This window comes from Pyrgilauda ruficollis, unplaced genomic scaffold, assembly GCF_017590135.1.
Source record: "Pyrgilauda ruficollis isolate IOZ18807 unplaced genomic scaffold, ASM1759013v1 scaffold4, whole genome shotgun sequence".
NCBI lineage: Eukaryota > Metazoa > Chordata > Aves > Passeriformes > Passeridae > Pyrgilauda > Pyrgilauda ruficollis.
Genome location: NW_024525489.1, coordinates 1073988 through 1094649, shown reverse-complemented (window position 1 = coordinate 1094649; position 20662 = coordinate 1073988). Strand labels below are relative to the sequence as shown.

Sequence of the window (20662 nt, the reverse complement as noted above, 5' to 3'; positions counted from 1 at the left end):
CTGCACTGATCTCTCTTCAGTCTTCTTGAGGCTGAACAGAATTGACCTCAGCCACTCCTCTTGTGGCTTCCCCTTTGAGGCCCTTCACCAGCTTTGTTCTGGGGAATGCTGTATCAACACTGGACTTGATCTTGGAGGTAGTTTCCAACCTTAGTGATACTATGATTTCATAACATTATTACAAATTTCCTGGAAACTGTGGTTGGTCCATTCTCCCAGAAAGCCGTCTTCCATTTTTTATGTCATAAGCCCAGCTGGCCAAACTCATCTGCTCAAACTTCAGTACCTTCATAAAACAGGGCGGCTGAGGGAGAGGGATTGTTACATCTTCTAGTTTGACCTCTTGCCTGTTGGAAGTAATTGTACATCATCCAGACCTACTTTATGAAACCTAAAGAATTATTAGCTTAAATTACATTTGCTACTTAATGGCCAATATTTCCCTCATAGGAAGATATGCTGCAGTCATTATGTGCACTTAGAAGAAATGTACTTAAGCTGCATCAGAGAAGGTTCAGATGAGATATTAGAAAAAAAAATTCAATAAAAGGATTATTAGGCATTGGAATGAGTTGCCTGGGAAGATGGCAGAGTCGTCATCTCCTGAAATTCAAGATGTGTCTGAATGTGGCACTTGGGAATATGATTTAGGGGTGATTATGGTGATGTTGGGTGGACAGTCGGACTAGATAATCTTGAAGGTTTCTTCCATCTTGATTGATTCTCTAATTCTGTGATTGTCTCTGGCTTACTTAGGACCACAGGCTCAATGTAGCCATTTCTCAGTGTTTTGAATTACCCAAAGAGTGCCTTCACTGAGTGGAGTGTAGGTTTATAAGTTTGATGTCCATAGTTAGGTGGTATGAATGATCCCCTGTACAGCTTTTTCTGTTTCCCAAAGTAATGATTTAATCATTTTCTGCAAAAATTTATGTGGCATCAATTATGAAATTTTTAGTAGCAACATATATGTCTATATATAAATTAATTAATTAAGGACAAAGTAAATATTCACAATTAAGCTAGGTGTAATTTTATAAAAGCAAAAAAGTGCCTAAAAGTGAAAAAAGTATCTAAACATTCAAGTGTCAGTAGGTTTTGTCAAATGGTTTAAAATGATATAGCTGTGAAAATGTTGCATGTGACAAAAAATTCTGAACTGGTTAGATTTGTTGGCTAAAACCATGAAAAATGAGACAATTTGTTATGCAAATTAAATTTGTAAGGCTTTTTCAGTAAACTTTTCTAATAGTATACAGGTAAGTTTTCAGTAACACATGTTTTCCAAAAACAAAAGTCTGTGTGTATAAATAAATATATGTATATAATGGTCTATATGTGTGTGTGTGTGTGTATATATATATGTATATATGTATATGTATATATATACATGTATATGTATAAAGTATGCTTGTAGTGGTCATTTGTATGATGCATAATACACTGTATGTTATTTTTATTATGAAAAGTTAATAGGTCTGAAGTCTGAAAAACTAATTACTTTGTTAATATGTTTCATTTTAGACATCTGAGCAAAATGGCCATTTTGATACAGAAGTGGTGGAGAGGTTATCTAAGAAGAAAATACTTCAGAGAAGTAGTGGAGGTAAAAAAGTACTTTTAAAAATTTTGTTTGGTTTTTTATAGAATGTGTATGAATGATTCATTCACTCACCATGAAATTAAAAAGCTGAAACTCCATCTCTTATACACACAGACACACTCTAAACTTTACTGTAAAGAAAAGCACCATTAATTTCAGAAAGCCTACTCTTAACAGTCAAGTCAAGTCCGTGTTTAAGTGTTTGCAGCTCTGGAGTGTTGGTCCCCAAACCAGCAATGAGATCTGCTCATGCAGAAGTCTGCCCACGTGATGCTAATTGCAGGATTGTAGCTTTACAAGATGCTTTTTTTTTTTTTTTTTTTTTTTCCTGGCAGAACTTTTAATTTTGAAAATAAAATAAGCCAATGTGTCTACACATTGCTATTTTATGTTTTAGTGGTTTAAATTTCTTATTGAACCTTGAAGTATTTGAGGTTTTGCCTTAATCTATGTAGAGATTTTCTCTTTTCCAACTTGCTAACTGGCTTAACTAATAAATGAGCCATCCTTTCAGTCTGTGGTTTTCACTCATCTTCTAAAAGTAATTCTTGAATACAGAGCAGATAGCTGCATAGTTGCATTGGGTTCTGTTTTGAAAAAAGTAGGACTTCAGCTGAATATTATTCCTGAGTATAAGGAAGATTTGTTTAATCTAGGAAAGCTTCTGTAGAAGAGAAGCATGATAATCCATCTTAAAATTTGTTAATAAAAAGAGAGGATGTGTGCAGTCACTGGGACAAGGGAAGGAAGAAATCAACGTGATCAAACAGTTTGCCTGTAATCACAGACCTGAGAGAGCTAACATTATAAAGCTCTCCTCAGCTTTCTGTCCTTGAATACAATTCCCAAAAGTAAAATAAATGTCTTTAATCAATAAAGCCTTATGAATATTTAGTTCTTCAAACAGACATAACTGAAATTCCTGCCAAATATGAAGTCCATGGAACAATATAGGACAAAAATTTCTGCAACTTAATACACACATTCTAAATCAGATGATGAATTAATTCAGTTTCTGGATTCCAGTACTTATCCAGTGCTAGCCAGGGCTCTAGAGGAACAGAATCTCATTAGAAAGCTTACAAATTTTACAGCAATCAGCACAGGAAATTATCTTTTCCCTTCAAACACTACATTTTGTTTTTGCCATCACTTGGATTGGAGAAGACTAAATAGAACAGCTTGATTGGAAGCCAACCTGAGTACCACACAAGTATGAGATAAAAAGTCACATTCTACTCCCTTTGGACTGCTGTATCCAGTGTGTTTTGGGGTTGACTCAAATATAAAGTGTGAGTTAATACCTTATAAATGTTGTTTTACTATCTTTACTCAATTAATGGCTGAACTTGGAACACGTAAAAAGCAAAAACTCAGCAGTTTAATATAACTTTCAAGTTAAAGGATCAGGCAATGTTTGCAATGAACTCTTGCTAGTAACTGTTGTAATGACACCTGAGTATGAAAGACAATGATGCATTTGGCATGATAGTTCCTTAAATACACTGGTCACTTTAAAATTTGTCTGCTGATAATGATTGGACTGGTATCTGCTGCCAGCAAACAAGGCAAAGCATATGCACAAAATACCCGTGATTGCTTGATAATGAATCATTTTAACGATTATATTCAAAATTGTGAAATGTGAATGGTACTGATGCGGAAAATAACAAAGGCTGAGGCTCATCAGATTGGCTGTCCATATGTGCATCACCACTAGTATTTCATTTGCTTCTCCTCTAGTGCCTCTTCCTTTGATTGCTAAGAGATATGTTTGGTAAAAAAACCTAAAAAACCTTACAACTGTTGATGGCATTTATATTATTAAAGTTATGTGCCTTTCTATTCTAAGTTATTTGGTATAACGCTCTGTTTCCTAATTAATCTCAAGCTAAAATTAAGAACTGCTCTCCCACACTTTTCTTAATAACTTGGTTACATTGATTGTGTTGGATTCTGAAAATTTGCATGACCTGCAGGAAGGTATGAATTTTAGGACCAGACAAACGCCAGAACCTGAAACAAACTATTCATCATTGTTTCTTTATTGCTATTTTCTCAAAGCCAAGGAATCATTTGCTAAATCAAGGGGAATTGTAGCATTTCATCATTATATGAAGCTGATATGCATGCTGGCCATATTTTCAGTTTACTTTGGAAGGAGATGCAGTTGAGAAAAGTGAATATTTTATGTTATATAGTTTGGCACTACCCTAAGTGATTTAGCTTCAAGTCCACAATCAGTTTTAAATAGTTCCAGTCTAATAGGAATTAGGAGGGTACCTATTTGCTTTACAAAACCCCCAAAATACACCATGACCACATTCGCAATTTAGACCATCTCTCAACCTTGATCTCACTCTCAAACTCAATCAGATCCCTGGTTCTTGGCAAATTCTTTGAATTTGTCATTTTATATTAACTCTTTAATGCAAAAGAAGACACCAGTCAGAGCACATTTGTAGATGATCCCCAAGCATGTTTTTAAATACAAAATGAGAAAATATACAAAAGTTTGTATATACAAGGCTTCAAATATGTTTTGAAAACCTACTCTTAAGATAAGCTGGAAGGAAGGCCTGCATATTAATGTCAGAATTCATGACAAAGACAAAGACATCCTGGTTCAGAAGTAGAGGTGGCACATGGATGAGATGGGAAATTCTTTCCAGAATGTCAGCCTGGCAGTGTCACATTTAAATTGGCACTTAGTGAAAAATGAGGGGCAGTCCAATGGGCATGGGCTGAACTGCATGAAATTCCACTTTAACATAAGAAAAGAGTTTTCTGGACAAGCAGGCCCCAGTTCTGGAAAGAATCTTTTGTTTATAAGGAGAGCACATAAATGTAGACTTGGGTTGAAGCACTAAATTATGACACTAAATTATGACACATTGTTTTTGTGAATAGCAATGAACACCTTCTCCATCATTTGTAATAGCAGAATTTTCAAATCAGGATTAGAAAACAGAGGCTAATACATTTGCAAAAGAACCTAGACGGTGATACAGCCTTTGGCTTTTGGTTCAAGAATTAAGTTGTAAGACAGTTACATGAGCAGTTCTGCATTTGAGAGACGTGATTTAGTGCAAGATTTGAGTAAAAGCAGGAATGTGTAACTTCCTTCTTGTTTTGGGTAACCCTCTTAAGTGGTGGTAGGGTAAGACCTGGATTCCTCATACCTTAGTGGGGTGCGCAAGATCAGACCTTAGTTGCCATTGACTGTCTCTGTAAATAGTAGGCAGAGTTCTTCAATACTTGGCCAAGCTCAGAGTCAAAGTGGTCCCACATTTTCTCTCAGTTTGGCTGATATAAAGAGCATTAATGATGTAAGGTGTCCAATATATGTTCCTCAATAAAATGGGATGCATTCGGATCTAAGTGCTCACAGCTTTCAAATATGAGAAGAGTAAACAAAGAGGTGTAAAATCGTTTAGTTTACTCACTGATCAACAGAAATCTGACTAATGTTTTTATGCTTCCATTAAAATGTATTTTATTTATTTGGTGGTGTGGTAACTCTTATGTTCCCTTCCAAAGAAAGAAAAGATGAGCTGCAACCCAAAATTGTATTAATTTAATTGACCAGTTTAGGGATATACTTAAGTCAGGCAACCATTATTTCAATCCATTATTAGCTATCTACAGTTACTATCACTCAGTAAATACTTATGGAGAATAAAGGGGAGACAGTCCATTATTTATTCTAATTTGTACATTTGGGGTAGATTTTCCCTTGAATATATATATATGTATGTATGTATCTATGTGTACGTATGCACATCCAAACGTAACTGTGAAACTTCTTTGAACTTTAACAATACTGCAATTTTCTTTCGTATAAGAAATATATTTTGTACTGTTTCCATTATTAGTAGATTGGTATGATATTAAAGTGAGCATTTAAAATGCACCTTAATTAAACTGCAGGAATTATGCCTTGCTTAATGTAATGAAGGAAGAGAATTTAAAATGAAGTAACATCATTGTGTTCATTTGTAAATAACATATTGCAGCCAACTGTTTCTTAATTGCCCAGACTGTTGATAAATAATCCAGTCCTGCTGCTCTCCACAGACAATTTGCTTTGGATCAGACTAGGCAATTCAAATAACACTAATTACAGTGAAACCCTTTTATAGTGAATTCCTGTTTGCCATGGGGGAGAAAATCACTATATCAGGGGAAAGCACTTTTGCCTTTGATTTGTGTCTAAAACATGAGAAACACATAAAAGCTGCATGTTGTGCTAAATAAAGGACATACTCTTGCATTCAAAGTACTTATATTTTACTTTTTATGATACAATTGTGAATTATGTTCATTTTGCATTTGTAATTAGAGGGCGGAACAGATGTGAAAGCTTAGTTTAAAGTGATGTATCCATTAAAATAACCTATGCTGCCAAGTGATTGCTTAGTATAATAGGGGATTCGTTCACTATGAGAGGAATTCTACTTTATTGGAAGGAAACCAGGACTTCAGGAAATGTTTTCTATATCAGGGGATTCACTGTAACATGGTATCATTGTATTTATGATTTTATGATGTTAAAATGCATATTAAATAAAACAAAATTCCAAATGATTACTCGGGAGGCAGCTAAGTACATAACATTTAGTACAGATGGTTGGAAGGCACAATTTTGCTCCATCACTGCATCCATATCCTTGAACGATTTCGACTGAAGACAGCATTTCTCTGAATTTTTCATTAAACCAGACATCTTGAAATATGAATTCTTTTTATGTTTCTGTGAGTTTTGGCTAAAAGAACCCCAGTGAATAAATCATACAATACTACATGTCACCAGCACTTGTGAATATTTCTGCTTTGTTATTCTACTCTCAGTAGAGCACCATTGATTATCAAACTCAGCGGAGAGCATTTTATGATCATATATCTCCATTAGCTCCTGGTTTGACTACCATAGATTTTTCTGGTTAAGCCTGCATTATGTATTAGGAAGCCTATCTCTTCAATACAAAGTTTGATTTTATTCTCTCTTAGCCTAGAACTCTTATTATGTATTATGTATAAAGATTCTTATCTTTTATATGTAAAAATAGCAGGACTGTCTTTGTGTAACTGAAATATGTGCCATCTTTTTTTTTTCTTGATTCACAGAGAGCATATTTTATTAAGAAGCAGAAATTCTACAATGAAATGGCTGTCAGGGTAAATATTTCTTCACTTGTTAAACAAATGAAAAGTCAATTGTGCTCCGAATTTGCTTTTAATAAAATGAGCAAAGCAGAATAATGTGCACTTTATTGATATGCTGATGGCAACAGCAGGAAATACTACATAGTTAAAAATTAAAAGTTTCACTGAGTAGTCAGGGTTGTATTTGAAAACTGTAGCTGAATTTGAGGTACATGAATGTGTCTTGCCCCATTTAAATGTCCATTGGACCTTATCATGTATGATACTGATAAAACCCCCAAACATTCTATCTGCCAGTGTTCTTACAAAAGAAAGAACATTTGTTCTACAAAAGTAGACATATATTTACAATTCTGTCAAACTACAGGGCTGTTAAGCTTGTTGATGTGGCTGTGCTTTTTCTCTTGTTAGTGTATGACATTTGCTGTGTTGCATCTCAAGAGTTAGAGAGCACAGGACAATTTCATTGCTTAAACATAGAGATGGAACTGAACTAATCTCATTGATGATATTAAAAGTGAATTTTGCTAGATGAAGAAGTGTATAAACAGACCTTGAACTTCAATGAATCTACAGCAAATGAAGTTTGTTGTGGGTAAAACTGCAAAACATATTTAACTAAAAACTAGCTTTTTTTTTTCCTGAACTTTGAAACTGCACTTGAACAAATATGTAAAAAAATATGGGGAAAGCATAAAATAATTTTTGTGATTAAGTATTTTTATGTTACTTATTTCTTTCATTTTGTGATATAAAACTGTTTTACTTTAGAAGCCTGTATCTTTTTAAGCCAGGCCCCTTACTATTTAAATTCTACCAAATGTAGGAATATGGTGACAGTGGAGATTAACCCAGGGATTAACACAGGGAAACTCATGTAGAGTAAGAAGATTGTCAGAATGAATTTTAATTTTGTGGCCTCTCTGAGTCCAGAATGACTCAGAGTCAAGAGACCTGTACTCATCAGGTGTTTTGCTTAGTTCTAGTTCTCTCAAAGGCACAAAGTAGAATCTTATATTTGGTGCATGTTTAAGAACTGAAAGTGTTTAACAGCAGTTTAGTACCTCACAAATATACCTTTTTGTTGTTGTAATAGTTCATTCCGTACTTAGCTAGTTTCAAAGTATTCCACAGCGGATAAATACTATTTACTCATGCAGCTGAGATCAGTGAGAAAATATAAGATGTAAGCCAGGTCCTAAAAGTTGCCTCTGTACTTCCAGAAGATATTTGAAGACCAAATTTCAGAGGTAATTATGTATTCTAGTCAAATGGAATTTTGCATTTGGTCTTTCATTTTTAAAAGAAATTGAATATGTTCCCATTCATTTGTAATGGAAATATAATGTTGAATCATTAGGTGACATAAATCTTCAAAGTACCATTTTTTCAGTCATGTCCTTTAATGGAAATTTAAATCAGTAGAAAACAATAGAACAGATCTTTATTTAGTTGGAAATGTCAGAATCGGATTCTCCTCTACCTAAATCTTGTGCAGCCATATCTGCAGAGCAGATTTTAAGTGCTACTGATCTGAAACACTGAATGCTTTTGTGTTTTTTTTCTGTCCTGTGTTTCTTGAAGAGCTAAGCAAGGTCCAATAGCAAATCAGGCCTGTTGCGTTTCTGCACAGATCATGTGTGCTTAAACCTCAGGCTTCCTAAGCCAACGGTTCCTTATATTCACTCATCATGATTTTGATTCATGATTAATATAACTCAGTGTTCTGAAAGTATAACAATAACTGTGTATGTTTTTCTATTTAACCACTTTGTTTTGTCTCATGGTATTATTAACTATTTCAGTTTATAGTCACTCTTTAGAAAGGCAGTTTCAGTTTTGGCATTTGAAGTATCAAGGGCATACACATGCTCATAGTTTTGAAGCCAGTCTACATATCTTGTCCTTCTGGATTGCATTTGATTGTAATCAGAGCTATCAGTTTAATCTTTTAAAATTAAATCAGAGATCTTGTTTAAATCAGTTTCAGTTTCAAGGCAAAATATTATTCTTTCTCTTGAAAGATTTAAAGTTCCTGTAAATTTTCAGCAACAAAAGTAATCCCATGGCAAAAAAAAATTCCACTAGCAGATGGCTTTTGATATATCAAGGTATTGCCATTTGTTTTAGTGCTTAAAATAAACATTATTTATAAGACCACTTACATTTTGATGTTACTTAATGAGGAATACGCATCATTGATTTGACTAGCTTAAGAGGTCATTTAGAACTCGCCCGTTAACAAGCTGTAATCTGCTGAGCACACAATGACTTTGTTTAAAATTATCTGTTCAGTGCTGATCAATGACAATAATTGTTTTGTACCAATCACTGTTGAAACTTGCTAATTACTTTGAAGGGCATACACACGTGTCGCTCCTTTTTCAAGAATTTTTTAAACATTCACCTTGGAATTAAAAAGAAATGCAGTCATAACATTATACTTCTTTATAAAAGCAAACATTTAAAACTTTCACATTGAAAATATGAGCATCATCAGAAGCTTTTTAAACAATGGTCTTTCCTAAAAAGATTAATCTTCAGTTTTGGGATCACTGACATACAGTATTAGGGAAACAGAAATCTGGCATAAAATAATTTGAGACACAATGCAGTCTTTCTTACTTAGGTTTCATTCAGTTGAAATCAGTGAGATCATTCTAAACAGAAAGTGGTGTAAATAAAGTTGAAGTGCAGCATTTCATTGGTATACTGAGCCCATTGGAGGTAGTTATAGCTTTATACTATTTGAGCCTTTTTCTTTCAGTTTGAGTTTTGATCCTCTAACCCAGAAATATCCAGTTCTGCATTTATAACTGTGAGGTGAAGACTGTCAGAAAGAGTTTCAAAGGGACCATAATCCTGCATTAATGAGCACATGGCTATATGGGAGCCAAGTTGCTCTTGTTGAGAAATTTTGAAGCCAAACAGAAAAACAAAGCTATGATCCTTATTCACATGCAAAGGATTTTTCTTAATCCCAGATCTCTGAAGGCACACTCATTCTCTGCTCTTTCTCTGTTCCTTTTTAACCCAATAAGCTTGTGTATGAGAAAGTAGTGTTGCAAAGAATATGAAATTTACTATCACCTAGTGCAAAGCAGCATGTCTAGAACCCTTCTTGTTCCCAGAACTCTTATGTTATAACAATATATAGAGGTCCAAACCCCTTTCACTTAAAAAAAAACCCAGAAGAACCCAAAAAACCCAAACAATAAAACCCCAAAACCAAAACAAAACAAAAAAACCCCAAAAACCCCCAGAAATAAAACCAAACAAAACAACAACAACAACAAAACCAAAACCCAACCAAAAAAAAAAACCCCAACCCCAAAACCAAACAAAGTCAATCACAAACAAATAACAACCTGTAGGTAAAAAAAAAAAGGCAACTTTTGAAATTTGTTTTAAGTCTTATTTGGGAAGGGAGGAAAATCCATGCTGATGCACAAATGGGAAATAGAAGAATATATTAACACTGCAAGTTAATGTCTTCTTATTCTTAATAAGTAACATATACCTCAAAGAATTGCTGAAAGCTTTTCTGTGATTCTTATTCTCTTGTTAAATCTCACATAAAAGGATAATTATAACTGTACCCCAAAGTGCCATCAGTTGAGGCCAAATGTTGACTTTTACTTTGAAGAATAGTGTCTGGGGGTTTGTGAATGCAAAGTGGTGCCAAAGTATGAAATATTCAGCCCTGCCTTAGTTGGTGTCATTTTAGATGGATCTAGTAAAAGTCTGGAGATGGGAAACATTGCATACTTTTGTCAGTTGTCACAGTGGTACAGAATTGGACTGTGCTGGAACTGGTAGGAGTAAAGAGAGTTTTGCCTGTTACTGAAGAGTGCTCCCAAGACTTGATGGTAAAGATTCTGAAATTACTGAGTGCAATGGTTAGTGATAATCTGGGCAATTGGCATCTTTTTTTACATTTGCCTTCTTCCTGAATCAAACACAAAAGCCATGACATTCTCTTCCTTTCCCCCCCCCCCAACCCCCCCCTTTTTTTTTTTTTTTTTTTAAAGGTGCTTATTTAGAAAGAGGTAGGCTAAGAAAAAAAACCAAATAGCAGAAACACGTGGGTTTCACTCCACTTAAAAAGTCATCCCTTGGTTCTGGAAAGAGAAAGGTTGATGTAAAGAAAAAAAATGTTCCTTATAGATATACTGAAATGTTTACGTTCTTGAAAAGTCTGGTAGCTAGGGGCCCACAGGAAAAGGAGAGCTCTTAGTATGTTGCAACATTTTACTTTTCTATGCCTTTAGATAAGGGGATACAGATGATACTTGCTTCTGGATAGTAAAATGTCCGACTTTGCTTTTTGAATGTAGATTCTGCCTTTCAGCTGTTATGTCTTTTAAGATTTCAAAACTGTAAAGGTCAAAGAGACAGATGTTGTAGCAAATGAAGCTATTGCAGACTAGAAAATAGAAATTGGGATATTAAAGTAGAAAAATATTGAGAAAAAAAGAGACAAAATGCAATGAAGGAAGTAAAGAATATTTTGCAGGAAAATTAATAATAAGTTCAAGCATGGAAGGATTTAAATATGGAGGAGATAGACCCTGAGAAGAGACGAAAAGATGGTTACTCTGTTTTTCAGATGTAGGCATCCAGAGTATACTGACCTCTTACGGCAAGGAAAATCAGGAGCAAGAGCAGCCCTCAGCATGACTGAATAGAGCAAGTTACATCTCACCTCTACATGTCTTGCCATAGGGATAAATGTAACTCACCAAATGGCAGTCCCGCTAGCTTTTTACCTAACTGCAGAATCACAGAATTACAGAATCATTTAGGTTGTGAATGACCTCTAAAGTCATTGAGTCCAACCTTTGACTGCTCATCACGTTGTCAACTAGATCATGGCACTAAGTGCCATGTTTATTTGTTTCTCAGACTCTTTCAGGGATGGTGACTCCACCATCTCCCTGGGCAGCCCATTCCAATGCTTAATTGTCCATTCTTAATGCTTACTTTGCCATGCCAAAAAGCAGATGGCTGGTAAACAGGTAACGATTTCAGAAACATCTTGATTAGAATTTTCAAGTATCAGAGAAGGTTTAAACACATTTGTTGAAATCAGTTATTGGGGAAAATTGGGTGTAGGCTAAGTATTTTTTTTCCTCCTCTTTTATTTTTTTCTTTCTTTCTTTTCTTTTTTTTTTTTTTTTTTTTTTAATGATGCTTTTCAAAATGCACCAAAATATTAACCATTTTTGTTGGAGGATGCTACCTAATTTCTATATGCATAATACAACTTTATAACTAGCTACAGATAAAGAGCTTTTCTTCTCCAGGTTAGGCTTTCTAAAGATTAGGCTTTCTCTGTTATGCGAGAGAATAGTATTTCTTGAGAAGAATGAAACTAATGTGGAACAAATAGACATGAATCATTTTACACTGGAGGTGAAATAAATGCAATTTATAAATTAACTTTCCAGAAGGTCTGACTCATTGAGTTCCTGGGAAGGCTTTTATTCAGTTTACACCTTTGCAGGGCACAAAGGTGAAAGTGTAGCAGGAGATGTTGGTAAGGTGGTGACTCAGTGCTACAATATGTTACAACCTACACTAATTTTTTCGTTGAAACTTATCGGTGCTTCTACTTGGTATGGCTTTTAAGGAAAGAGGTACTTGGGAAACAGTACATATATTTGATATGCCTGCAATCTTTTTATTTGAAATATATTAAACAAGTATTTATTTCCTCCAGATCCAGAAAACGTGGCGAGGCTATTATGTTCGGAAGTATATCCATAATTTTTATGCTCTGAAGAAATACTTGAAAGCTGTTTCTGTGAATAACGAGCTTGTCAGGTAAAGATAAAAGCTCCATGTGGTAAAGCACTCGTTTGCTCTTCTTTTATTTGTAGAAAGTTTGTGGCACTAATTAAACTATTTCTTTGAGTGTAGGTTCTCCTCCATTTTCAAATATATGTGTGTGTGTATATATATATATATATATATATATATATATCAGTCATGATTCTCTTTATCCTATGCCTATTCATGTTGCACCACATTCTGTTCCCATTTACACTGTTATGAATTCAGAATAATTTCTTTGAATTAATTAGGTGTGCTCTGGGTTTGTACTAGTTTAAGAAAAATGGAATTGGCTCTTCACCCATGCTTAAAACTTGTAGATTATTATGCCCTAAATAGGGTTTGTTGAACTAGATATTTTTTTTCCCACTATACACAAGCTAACCAAAATTTTCTTTTTATAATTTGTTTTGAATATGGATTATTGGTAATGAATGCAAGAGCAGATTTGGATTTAAGTTTCATGCATGAGCCATACTATGAATATTAATTGGGAAAGATGCTGGTGTGGATACAGTAAAGCAGATTCTTTTCATAGTTACAGAAGAGAACGAATAGCCTGTCAGATTTCTGTCTAGAACTGTTCTTGCTCTATGTTCTTACCCTATTTCTTCTATTCGTCTGTTGTATTTCCCTGTACATAAGCTGAAACCTCTCTAAAATAGAGGTAATTATTTCCCTGTAGTGGATTTGATATCCTGATCCATGACCATTACTCAGATAACAGTAGAAACAAACAGATGAAATGCTGGGTGACCATGATCATTACTTTCTCAGTGTAAATGAAAGCTGTTGGACAAAATCCATACAGTGTTTGCCATTCAGAACATCTGAGACAAATCTTTGCTTTCTCAAGTACAGAAATATAAGGGAGTCTAGTAAACCAACATTTCTAGAAATTCTGTCTAAATCACATGGCAAAGGCTGTTACATAAAGCAGCATATGCAAATTATACATGAAAAAAAACCAGGATTATCCAGCTTCTTGTATGCTGGTTTATAATGGTATTATTCTTCCATAGTACAGCTGGTGCTACATCCTCTTTTTCATAACATTATTTCTTGTGTATTACATTGTTACCTACAATGAACCATACTGATAGTCACCTACCTCTGGTCTCCCATTTTTATTCATTTAAGTGTATTCTTTGCAGGAAGTGAGGTCACAACTCAGCAAAGCCAGACTTAAACATTCTGTTATAGCTTAAATGGTATCTTGATCTGAAATCCTTGAAATATTCCCTCTTGAAAAGGTAGAATCCTAGGAAGACTAGACTAAATCTTGGAAAATAAGTGAAGCCATAACTTCTCTGGTTTAAAATCCGTATCACTGGGTGAACTGAAAAAACAGAACCTGCTTTTCTGATCGTAATTGTTCTATCACTCTTCTTCATTCCCTGCCTAAATCTAGACCATGGCTCATAACTTGTTGCTTAGATTGACCTTTAATGTGTGCCAACAAAACAAGATAGCAAGTGGTATTCCTGCTGCACTGTGAACATGGATTGGTTGGAGCTTTGTATTTTATTTCCCCACACCCACTATAGATTTCTCCTGGGTATACCTTACTTTGGAAGACTACAAAAATATTTGGTTTTCAGTACTTTCACATGTTGATCAAATTCCATAGTATTTAGTTTAGGTTAAAAACTATTGAAAACCATAAAGCCTACGCATTGTGTAGATATTTTAACCAAGAAACACTTTTGTGCTCTTTAACAGGTAAGATGAGCAGTATGACTTCACGTACATCAAAATGTGTCAAAGATGGTCTGTGTCAACTCTTATCTGGCAACTGATATATTGATATTTTACTAATTTGAGTTCTAATTCCGGAGTTCACAGAAATACATGTCTTTCATCTTTTCAGTTAAAAAAAGTTAAAAATTAATTGTTGAGCTAATTTGGACAAATGGATTGTATTATTGTTTCAATTTTTAAAACACGAGTTACCAACTGCAATCAAGAATCACTGTAGTAATCCCTTTACTGGGGTACATTTGAAAACGAATATGTATATCACCTTCAACATTCTTCTTATGAAATCTGACAGATGTTTAGTGAGAATTAGGTGTAGGCCCTCAGTCAAACAGATTTTTCCTGTCATTGGGCTAAGTTGCTGCCAACTACTTTGGCCCCAAGGTGGCCCACTGTGTTTCTTATGTGGAATATTGAGCCAGGTGGAGGAAAGATTCTCCTCATATTTTCATTAGCCATCACATTGGCTCTGGACAAGTATAACCTCACTGTTCATAAACATTTTTGCATATAAAAATTATTGCAACTGTGCACTGTAAAAACCACAAGGAATTGTCAGAAATAGAAGGAATTAATTTATGAAATGGCTGGGTTTTATTAAAACATCAACATTATGGAAATTTACTTGTTGATGGACAGAGAGACTGCCTTTGAGTGTTTCACACTCAGATTAGACTGCCTTTGAGTGTTTCACGTCTCTAGATCTCCATAAAGCAGCACTACATGGAACATGATATAATGCACATGAATACGTAAAACTGACCTCTGCCTCCCACAAAAAAAGCAGGAGATATTTTTAATTTCAAAAATTTGTTTACAATTTGTTCTTTCTAGAATTGTGATGTAATTCTGAGTTGAACTACACTGTACAGTTCTCTGTCTTATCTATTCTAGAGTAGCACTGGCAGAATTTTTATTTGTCAACACCTATCTAAAATCACATTGCAAGTCCTTCCATCTTTTGGACTCCAGAGCCAGGATTTGTGCCTAATTTTCTCCTCTTTCATTAAGGAGGAGCCTATATCAAATCATCCCTCACTCATTTCTAAAAGAAACTTTAGAGGAAGTTCTCATTAAACTTTGGGCATTCTGTTAAGTTTCTTATAAGAATATCTTAAAAGAATTATTGACCAAAGTTTGTTTTCTTCTCATTCCTTCTTTACTCTATTTTTTTTAAATAAAGGACACTTGTTGTACTAAGTGGTTTTCTCAACCAGTAGCCACATCTTTACCATGCAGCTTTAATACAAACTGTCCTTATTTAATAGCTGCCCTCATTTAATAGCCAGACCTTTATAATTTGTCTTTAGTGTGAAAACCCCAGGAGAAAGTAAACTTAATAGAAGCTGCCCCAGTTTAAAGCCACAGAGGAATGTAATTAAGTTTAACAGAAATTGATTTAACAGAAATTGACCTAAAATATAATTAAATAATAATAGTCATATTATGTGTGAGTTTCCACTCACTTAACAGACTGGTTATGGCACTGTTAGACTTAACAGACTTAAGGCACTGCCTTTGTACAAACTGAAGATAACTCTTGGCTTTAGCTCCCAGAACGGCTAAATTCCTCCAGCATTTCTATTACTTCCCACTGCTACAGAACCACTAGGTCTGATGGCTGCTGGAGTCCCCAGTAGAGTCCCTAGGAGTTACATTGAGAAGTGCTTGAAAGAATCCCTTCGGAGATGAAAAAGAACAAATTTGAACCCTAAACTCTGTCTATGTAAGGACATACTCAGATTTTTAACATTTATACAGTTTAGCAATGAAACGGTTCATTAGTCCTGAGTTCTCTTTTGCCTAAAAGATATAGGAAGTTCTTAATGAAGCAAGTAAGAACCTTGTTCTTAAATATTTATTTTACTATATTTTGTTACTTAGATTTTAGTAAAAAATCCTCATCTGTAGCATCCATTTTTTATTTAAGTACCAATATGTACTGTATTCTATCTCAGTATGGATTAGTTGGATGGTTTAATTTATAAATATATGCATGAAAGTAAATTTCATTACTTCTCAGTGCAGTTAGTATATTTAATTTTAAGGGAAAATACTTTCTGTTGAAATGTTCTTAAAGCTGCATTTACCATCTCCAAGAGCTGGCTAAATGGTTACAAGGGGAAATATGCCAGAAGCAATTGCCATAGGCTATAACTCCATATGATGCATTAGAATTTTGTTTTATGTGAAACAGTTTCCAGTCCATGATAAGCAAATGGACATCAGTTCACATAAATTAGCATGCTGGTGCCATTATATCTGAAGAATTTATGGATGATGTCAGTTGCCCAACTGTGTGATTAACTTGCAGTTCTTTGCCTAAGGTTATCTACACACTGGCCTTTAAACTATAGTAAAGGAACTTTGCTACATGTCAGGTGTGCAAGTAGAGATAAGATTTTGGGATGTATTGGTCCATTTACTGATGAATGACACCACCTAAATTTTTCCCTAAGGCACAGAAATGGGTAAAGAAAGCCGTATCAGAAAACTAACAAAGCAGTGGCAAACTGCTGGCATTGAGGTTCTTATGTAATCAAGGCAGGTAGTTCAGCTTTCTTGGCTACTGAATAAACACTGACTTAAAGGTAGCAAACTAAGGCCTGAGTCTACCTTTAATAAGCATCATAGTTTATGAAAACATTGTTGCATTTATAAATCAGGAATTTCACACACTTGCAGGATCAACACCAAATTCTTCTTTCCATTGTTGGCATGAGTAGTAAGTGGCCCTGCAGAGTATGGCTTTGATCCAAGTTTGACTTGCTGTTCTATCAGCAGATTTAGTTTCACAGTCATCATTAAAACCTCCAGGTCTTCAAGACACACCAGGAAAATAGATAATACAAAATGATAAAAATCACTCCTTTGGCAATATATGTATTCACAAATCATTTGTGTAGCTTGATTTTTTATAACCCTAATGAAGAGTGAAATTAAAGAGTACTTACATGTTGCTGGTGATCTAATCCAATGTTTAGCTATTCTGTAAATATGCCTGAGAATGCAGTATGGAAAAAAGTAAGATTATCTCTCTTATTCTAGATTACTGTACCATTTCTGAAGCATATTTTCTAACATAGAAAGTACTTGGTTTCTTAAAACTTTTGAGGTATAGCTATTTTCCATGAGTGGGCTTGAAATAAATTGTTTTTTGTCACAGTAATATGAGGAGAACTTGCTCAGCCTCCACCTGTCAGTTCCTTTTTGATAATTATAAGTCCATGTGCTGGCCATTTTCTCAAGTGTCAAAGTGTTTTGAAGAATGTATATATTGTCTTATAATTCAATTAAAGTGTTTCTCATAATTGACTGCGGAAGCAATTGATTCTGTAGTCTATTTTTGATTAGTGCCAAAGCCTTTCAGACAGCTCCTTAGAATTCTTGCAACAATAAAACCCTAATTTTTGTAATGTTGTATTTCACTTGATGTTTAATTAACTACGTTATCTTCAACCCATCTTTTTTTTTACTTGTCTTCAAAGATATGGAGAGGAAATACATTATGCTTTTTAACTTACTTACCTGTAATTTGAATTTTCTGGATGTAAACTTACCCTGTCATCTTTCTCTGTAAGCCTCAGAAAGAGACACAAGTGCCAAGTATGCTTTCTCATATTTAAATATTAATTTGAATTGGTAGGTCACATAATTTAAGACATCCATGCATTTTCCAGAGGATTTTAGGCATAGCTGCTAGATTTCTAGGAATCTTAAAACTGCAATTTATTGAGGATCCTGGAGTACTTTCGTAGCCGCAAACCTGATGCTGTTAGGATAGGTAAGATATAAAAAAATGAACTTTTAGAGTTGATAATGAAATTGAAATAAAGTGTCTAAAGTTATAGAGCAGTCAATGGCCTGTTTTAACTCCATGGGAAAACACTTTCTGAATACTGTGAGGTTAAGGTAGGAACCATTAAGTTTACACAGGAAGCTGAATTTCCAGCACAGATTCAGCTCACATCCCTCATGAGCTTTATTCTGTCCATGTCTCTCTTGAGCAAGGAGTGGAAGCAGCCTTTACCATGTTTTTACCTAGTTATGTGTAAATAGTTGAAGTTTTGCAGTAAACATGAACACTGTAAGTAGCATAAGTTGCTGCTTAGACTGAAATCTTCAATGACATGAAGGCAGAATTTTCCCATGTATTTTTATATAGAACTAAACACACCATTAGAATCAACAGACTAAACATGAAACTTTATTTCATTTGCATACAAAGAAATATTGTTTTTTGATCTGAATATGTAGAAAGAAATCTGAGATCACTGTGTACACTCATTGGACCAAATAATCTGTGGTGTAGATGATTAGTTTTGATGAATAAAACAGGTGTGACCACACAGTATTGTAGGATAATACTTCTGTACCTGTGAGCTTTGAAGGTGCTGTAGATTTTGTATGTTGTAGGAGGTCTGTTAGAATTACTGCCAGCTCATAAAACATTTTCTGTGGTCAAAGACTGACTAATCATGGCCTTTCAAACTGTCTCATAGAGACAGACTTCACAGTCTTCTGTTTTGTCTGAAGAAGAATCTTCACTGTAAAATAAGTAGAAAAGGGGAAGAGCTACAGTTTCATTAAGATCTAGCATATTATTGACTGTCAGGTAGGTCTTGTAATGCTGTCCATCCTCATTTAACTATCCCACAAGATCTCTTAATGAAGTTAAGCCCCAAGTTCACTCCAGTAATTCTGTGGCAAGAGTTTGTGCAATGTAACAATTCATCACTTGTCAGGAAGGCACTTTTAGTTTATACATTTAATAAGGGCATCCTCTAGCTTGGTTAATTAGAAATGAACAGTTTGCATATTTACTAAATGCGGAGTGTCATTGCCACCACGGCCTATTGCCTACATGAATTATTTCTCTATCTGCAATAAACAGCTGGGTAATTATTACTGCCATAATCAGATAAATTCCCTCTGTAAGGCTTTTCTTACATGGCAATTCTTTGAACTCATCCAAAGCTGAATAAAATTTATGAACTCCAGCAGCCAGACCACTTTTTCATAGTGTAGTGTCCCTGTTCCTTATTTCAAGGACATGTAGACTATCATAAATATTGTGTAAATTAGGAGGATAAATAGGATTATCTAAAGATTACATATTAATAAACCTGATTTTCAAAATATTATTTTCAGGTTGTAACTGATTACATTATAGCAGTTCTGGTTTATCTAATTGTAGAGACATGACAGGCCATCTATATACAGGCTATACAAGGTTATAAGGCAACGGCTCTACCAGTTGAAGACTAAAGACTTCTGAAGAAGTATATAAATATTTTTCATGTGCCATAGTCACTTCAGCTGTTTAGGTCATTAGAAGTATGACAAATATTATGTGCCATTTACTCAACTCACTTAAGCAGTTCTATTGTTATTAAAATAAGGTGATGGTTCTTTTTCTTGTGCTATTTTCAGTTTAATAATGAAGCATAAAATTTAAATGCATTCATTTATGTGTTACATAAGGAAATTGGATATTTAATTTATTTGTAGGTGCACTTTATATGCAATTATATAACTGAGTTTGCTCTATGCTATCCAAGTATTCCAGCTCATATGTGAGTTTATCTGTAGGTACATCAGTAAGTACTTAATTTACACATGTGTATTTTCCAGAACATGCTATAATGTAGCTTATTTTTGAGATTTCCAAAGAAACACAAAACAAAACAAAACAAAAGAAAAAAGCCCCCAAAATCAAAATCAAAATCAAAAGGAATGGTTTTTCCTTAGTTGGCGCACAACAGCCTATTTGATCTAACATCACTATTTTGGTTTAATAATGATGTAAGATCCTGTGTCTGAGTGCTGCTAGAAATTGTCTGTTAACTGTTCCCATACTTCATAACTCTTTATCAAAGAGTAACATTACTCACAATTCAGCAAAATACTCAGAGATGTCAGAATGTTAAGGAAGGCCAAACAAAATAGTGTTCTTTGGCACTGCCGTACCCAGTGAAAGGCTTTTGAGATTAGACTGCCTTTATCATTTCCCATTTATGTCAGAGAGGTAGAAACTACAGCAGTTAAGACCTTTAAAATGAGACGCTTCTCAGTGGTTTTTGTTATTGGAAGTGTGATGACTATGCACTGCTTTTTTCCAAGTTCGTGAATTAGTTTTTTTGTCTGAGGATGTGAAGGCTTATTGATCTTTCTTTGGCATTTCAGATTTTTTTACAGTGGAAAATTACAATCCTTTGCTTTATATTGGTGTATCCTATAATGTCCCATGAGATATCATAGAATTGCATGAGATGAAAAGCAGTATAAGTATCTAATGAG

At 34.5% G+C, this 20662-nt stretch overlaps 1 protein-coding gene across 1 annotated transcript in view; it reads left to right on the top strand.

Moving 5' to 3' along the window:
• SPATA17 (spermatogenesis associated 17) overlaps nucleotides 1–20662 on the top strand; it is an 84225-nt gene that overhangs the window by 4236 nt on the left and 59327 nt on the right. The window contains exons 3-5 of the mRNA XM_041477251.1: nucleotides 1525–1606; nucleotides 6731–6781; nucleotides 12492–12595. Of these exons, the coding sequence (XP_041333185.1) occupies nucleotides 1525–1606; nucleotides 6731–6781; nucleotides 12492–12595 (237 nt within the window). The remainder of the gene's footprint in view (nucleotides 1–1524; nucleotides 1607–6730; nucleotides 6782–12491; nucleotides 12596–20662) is intronic.